This window comes from Piliocolobus tephrosceles, chromosome 14 (genome assembly GCF_002776525.5).
Source record: "Piliocolobus tephrosceles isolate RC106 chromosome 14, ASM277652v3, whole genome shotgun sequence".
NCBI lineage: Eukaryota > Metazoa > Chordata > Mammalia > Primates > Cercopithecidae > Piliocolobus > Piliocolobus tephrosceles.
Window position 1 is genome coordinate 91,269,179 of NC_045447.1, and position 6,274 is coordinate 91,275,452.

Genomic DNA, 6,274 nt, shown 5'->3' on the forward strand with positions numbered 1-6,274 from the left:
ATCTCAGGGGTGTACCCCCCGTATGAGGTGTGAGGTGTCGGTCTGCACCTAGTGGGGGATGTCTCCCAGTTAGGCTACTCAGGGGTCAGGGACCCACTTGAGTAGGCAGTCTGTCCATTCTCGTATCTCAACCTCCGTGTTAGATCAGTCTGTCCGTTCTCGTATCTCAACCTCCATGCTAGGAGATCCACTGCTGTCTTCAAAGCTGTCAGACAGGGGCATTTACCTCTGCGGAGGTTTCTACTGTTTTTTGTTTAGCTATGACCTGTACCCAGAGGAGGAGTCTATAGAGGCAGGCCAGCCTCCTTGAGGTATGGTCTCAAGGAGCTCCCAATTCGAGCTTCCCAGGGGGCTTTGTTTACCTACTTAAGCCTCAGCAATGGTGGGCGCCCCTCCCCCAGCCTCGCTGCCACCTTGCAGTTAGATCTCAGACTGCTGTTCTGGCAATGAGGTTGGCTCCGTGGGCGTGGGACCCTCTGGGCCAGGTGTGGGATATAATCTCCTGGTGTGCCGTTTGCTAAGACCCTTGGTAAAGCGTGGTATTAGGGTGGGATTTTCCAGGTGTTGTGTCTCTCAGTTTCCTTTGGCTAGGAAAAGGGATTCCCAGTTCCCTTCCCCCTTGCGCTTCCCAGGTGAGGCGGTGCCTCCCCCGCTTCAGCTCTCACTGGTTGGGCTGCACCCTTGGACCAGCGCCAACTGTCTGACACGACACGCTGCAGTGAGATGAACCCGGTACCTCAGTTGAAAATGCAAAAATCACCCGTCTTCTGTGTTGCTCACACTGGGAGCTGGAGACTGGAGTTGTTCCTATTCGGCCATCTTGGGCACATCCCCCTGCTGTTTGTAGTTCTTCAAAGTGTAAAGTGAGGTTATTGGTTTGATAGTCTTTCTTTTTTAATGTAGGCATTTGCAGACAAAAATTTCCTTATGAAAACTGCTTTGGATACATCTTGTATGTTTTGTAATATTGTGTTTGATTTGCATCCATTTCAGCATATTTTCTGATTTCTCTTGTGGTTTTTTTTTTTTTTTTTAACCTGTTCCTTCTTTAAGAGTGTTTAATTTCCACATAATTGTGAATGTTTCAGTTTTTCTCTGTTGAGTTCTAATTTGATTCCATTATGGTTGGAGAAGATGCTTGGTGTATTTTCTTATTAAACTTACTGTGATTTGTTTTGTGACCTAATGTTTGGTCTGTCCTGGAGAATGTTCCATGTGCTTGCACTTGAGAAGAATGTATCTTGCTGTTGTTGGGTAGAGTAGTCCATATTTGTCTGTTACATGTGGTTGGCTTACAATGTTGTTCGGGTTCTCTATTACTTGATTGTTCCTCTGCCTAAATGTTCCTCATTTAATGGAAGTGGGAGCTTGAAATTTCTAAGTGTTATTGTGAACTATTTCTCCCTTTAATTCTGTCAAGATGTGATTCATATATTTTGGGGACTTTGATGAATTGAGCCTCTTAATCAAAATATAATGACCTTTTTTTTCTTGTCACAGTTTTCTATTGAAAGATATTTAAGTTAATTAATTAATTTAGATACAGGGTCTTGCTTTGCCACCCAGGCTTGAGTGCAATGGTGTAATCATAGCCTTACTGCAGCCTTGAATTCCCGGGCTCAAGTGATCTTCCCACCACAGCCTCTTTAGTAGCTAGGATTAAAGGTGTGAGCCACCATACCTGGCTAAAGATTATTTTATATATTAGTGTAACCACCCAGCTCTCTTTTGGTTACGAGTTACATGCAATATCTTTTTTCATCCTTTCACTTTCAACCCGTATGTGTCTTTGGATGTAAAATGTGTCTCTTTTAAGCAGTATGCCTATGGTCCCTGACTTAGGCTAGGTATATTAAATACATTTTTGACTTGGAATATTTTGATGAGTTTATTGGGAAATAATTAGTCATAAGTTGAGGAGCATCTGTATTGTTGTATCATGTTTTTTTCATCCATTCTGCCAGTCTCTGTCTTTCCTTTGATTAGTTTAATTTCATTTACATTTAACGTGTTTACTGGTAGGCAAGAAGTTCTGCTATTTTGCTATTTGTTTATTGTATGTCTTATACCTTCTGTCCCTTCAGTTCCTCAATACTGTCTTCTTAGTGTTTGTTAATTTTTTTGAGTATATATTTCTATTTCTTCCTCATTTCTTTTTCCAAACATATTTTAGTCATTTTGTTCAGGGCTACTGTAGGGATTACAATTAACTTTCCGAATTTAAGACAGTCAAATTTGAATTGACACTAACTTAACTTAAATAGTGTATAAAAACTCTACTCTTATGCAGCTCCATCCTTCATCTTTATGTTACCATTTTCACAAATTACTGTTTTACATATGTGTATTCATTAGCCTAGGTTTATATTTATTTTTATGTGTTTGTCTTTAAATCATAGAGGAATTAAAAAGAAGAGTTAAAAACCAAAAATGCAATTACTGGCTTTTTTTTGGCTTATGTAGTTACCATTACAAGAGTTTTTTATTTATTTGTATGGCATCAAATTACTATCGAATATTCTCTCATTGCAGCTTTAGGACTCCCTTTAGCCTTTCTCGTAGGGCAGGTCAACTAATGACAGACTCAGTTTTTGTTCATCTGGAAATGTGTTCATTTTTCCTTCATTTTAGAAAGATAGTTTTGTGATATATAGATTTCTTGGTTGACATTTTTTTTTCATTTAGCACTTTAAGTACATGATCTTGCTGCCTTTTGGACTGCATAGTTTCTGAGGAGAAATTAGCTGTTAATCTATTAAGTATCTGATATATGTGATGAGTTGCTTCTTTCTTACTGCTTTCAAGGTTTTCCTTTTTTGGCTTTTGACAGTTGGGTTATAATATGTCTCTGTGTGAGTCTCTGAGTTCATCCTAATTGGAGGTCTTTGAGCTTCTTGGATTTATAAATTTGTGTTCTTTATCAAATTTGAGAAGTTTCTGGCCATTACTTCTCGCAGTATTTTTAATGTCTTTTCTTTTTCTCATGTCCTTCGGAGAGTCCCGTAGTGTATATGTTGTTCCACTTGATGGTCTCCCAGTTTAGGCACTGTTCATTGTTCTTCATTATTCTTTATGCTCGTCAGACTCAATCATTTCAGTTGTCCTGTATTCAAGTTTGATGGTTCTTTCTTTGGGTTGCTTACATCCTCTATTAAATCTCTCTGCAGATAATTCCCGAATCATGATTGTTTAGCTTACGATTTTTTTATTTTAGAATGGTGTAGAAGTGATCCATATTTAGTAGACATCTTACTTTGAGTATCCATACAACCTTTGTTTTTCACTTTTCAATACAGTACTGAATAAATTACATAAGCTATTTAACATTTTATTGTAAAATAGGCCTGTGTTAGATGATTTTTCCCAACTGTAGGCTAATATAACTTTTCTGAGTACATTTAAGGTAGGGTAGGCTAGGCTATGATGCTTGGTAGGCTAGGTGTGTCAAATGCATTTTAAACTTATGACATATTCAACTTACAATGATTATATTGGAACATTACCCCATTATAAATCAAGGAACATCTGTAGTGAATTTTTCATATTGACTGTTGTACTTTCCACCTTCAAAATTTCTATTTGGTTCTTTGTAACAATTTCTGTTGATTTATATTCTGTGCTCAAATGTTGTTTTCCTGGTTTTCTTTAGTTTTTGAATGTAAGACAGCTTATTTAACATGTTGGCTTAGTGAACATAATGTCTAGTCTTCTCTTTTCTGCGTATGCTTTGTACATTTTCTGTTTAAAACTTGATGTTTTGAGTGGTATAATGTGGTAACTGTGGAAATTAGATTTCCCCCCTCCTTGGTTTGTTGTTGATTGTTGAAGATGTAGTTTTCCATTTGTCTGCCTACTGTAGTGGGTAGAATTGTGTCATCCAAAACATTATGTCAGTTTCTAATTCCCTGTACCTGCAAATACAGCCTTATTTGGAAATAGTCTTTGCAGATGTAATCAAGTTAAAATTAGTTCATGCTGTATTAGTGTTGGCTCTAACTAAGTGATGTGTGCTCTTCAAAGGAAAGAGAAATTTGGACACAGACTCAGAAAATAAGACATACTAGAGAAGACAATTTGAAGACAGACATAAAGAGGAGAATGCCATGTAACGATATCTTCTTAGCTGCACCCATATTAATGTAGATTTTCTGTAACGTGGTGTGGGGGTTAGAGGTGGAAGATGATCATAGCTCAGATGCCACAGGCTTTCCCTGTTCTTATCAAGTTTCAGCAGATTTTTGTTTGTTTGTTTGTTTTGAGATGGAGTGTACTCTGTCACCAGGCTGGAGTGCAGTGGCATAGTCTCGGCTCACTCCGCCTCCTGAGTTCAAGAGATTCTCCTGCCTCAGGTTCCCGAGTAGCGGGGATTACAGGCATGCACCACCACTCCCAGCTAATTTTTGTATTTTTAGTAGAGACGGAGTTACACCATGTTGGCCAGGATGGTCTCGATCTCTTGACCTCGTGATCCCCTTGCCTCGGCCTCCCAAAGTGCTGAGATTACAGGCGTGAGCCACCGTGCCCAGCCGAGATTTTCTTGAATTAAAGTTTTTCTGTTTGCTGTATGCCCTTAGATCGATTTCCAGAGATTTTATAATTTTCACTTGTTCTTTCCCTGTTTGGTTTGCTGGGGAGAAGAGTTGCTGAGCTCCTCACATAGTCATTCTCGAAGTCCTGCCTCATCCTTGGTTTTTAAATGTTTGTTTTATTGTTTTATTTTTTTGAGACAGAGTCTTACTCTGTTGCCCAGGCTGGAGGGTAGTGGCATGACCTCGGCTCACTGTAACCTCCACCTCCCTGGTTCAAGCGATTTTCCTGCCTCAGCCTCCTGAGTAGCTGGGACTACAGGCGAACGCCCCCACGCCTGGCTAACTTTTGTATTTTTAGTAGAGACGGGGTTTCACCACGTTGGCCAGTTTGGTCTCGAACTCTTGACCTCAAGTTATCTGCCTGTTTCAACCTCTCAAAACGCTGGGATTACGGCTGTGAGCCACATGTCTGGCCTTTAAATGTTTATTTTTATTTTTAGAATAAAACATGTGTGTGGAGTTGTGTTATATGTGCAAAACTTTTCAGTTTTACATTAAGCATTGTAGATTTACTGTCATTTTAATTTTAGCTTATTATAAGTTTTTTACATAAAAATCAACACAAATAGGATTCTTTGTGAATTAATCTATGTCAATTTAGAGGAACCATTGTATATCTTTGATGGGAATGGACTGGAGTCAGAAATGCAAAGTGAGGTTGTCTTCATTAATATTTGAAATCATTTTCAATTGTAAAAATCCTTTACAGTTTTACTGATTACTAACGTTTGTTCTTTTTTTTTAAATGCAGATTTGAAACTAAAATAGATTCATTTCATATTACTGGCTTACCAGAAAATTCAGAAAAACCCCGCCTCCTGTCTTCATTGGATGATGCAATGTCACTCTTCCAAATTACATTTGAGATAAATCCATTAGATGAAACTGTTGCTCAGAGGTGTATCATAGAAGCTGAACCTTTAGAAATCATATATGATGCAGTAAGTGTTTTTTTAAATTATTAAGTTTTAATATAATTTAGTTTCCTTTGAGTTTGTGATAATGATGTTTATTTTAACAGAGGACAGTGAATAGTATAGTGGAATTCTTCAGACCTCCAAAAGAGGTACATCTAGCACAGCTCACTTCAGCAACTTTGACAAAACTAGAAGAATTTCGCAATAAGACAGCAACAGGTAAATGCCAGTATTAATGTTGATGAATTAAATACTGTATCCTATATTAAACTTTTATTTATGGTAGAATATTTTTAGTAAAGTTTATTTTAAATTTATGATATTTCTAGACTGGTTTTAGTTAACAGAAACTAATTTAGTACTTTTATGTTTAAAGGCAGATAAAACCATAATCATTTTTTACACTCAGAAAGTTGATACCTAGTAACCACATTTAAGTTAGTTGCAGAATTTTGCTTAGGATACTTGGACCACTATTTATGACAAAAAACTGGCCTCTCGTTTTCCTTTCTTTTATTCTTTTTATTAAGCAATTTTATTTTATTTATTTTTTATTTTTTTTATTTTTTTTATTTTTATTTTACTTTAAGTTCTAGGGTACATGTGCATAACGTGCAGGTTTGTTACATATGTATACATGTGCCATGTTGGTGTGCTGCACCCATCAACTCGTCAGCACCCATCAATTCATCATTTATATCAGGTATAACTCCCCAGTGCAATCCCTCCCTCCTCCCCCCTCCCCATGATAGGCCCCAGTGTGTGATG

General features: G+C 37.6%; 1 protein-coding gene across 1 annotated transcript in view; it reads left to right on the forward strand.

Moving 5' to 3' along the window:
- The window catches only part of VPS13A (vacuolar protein sorting 13 homolog A), a 235,165-nt gene that overhangs the window by 63,055 nt on the left and 165,836 nt on the right, over window positions 1–6,274 (forward strand). The window contains exons 18-19 of the mRNA XM_026453057.1: window positions 5,341–5,530; window positions 5,611–5,725. Of these exons, the coding sequence (XP_026308842.1) occupies window positions 5,341–5,530; window positions 5,611–5,725 (305 nt within the window). The remainder of the gene's footprint in view (window positions 1–5,340; window positions 5,531–5,610; window positions 5,726–6,274) is intronic.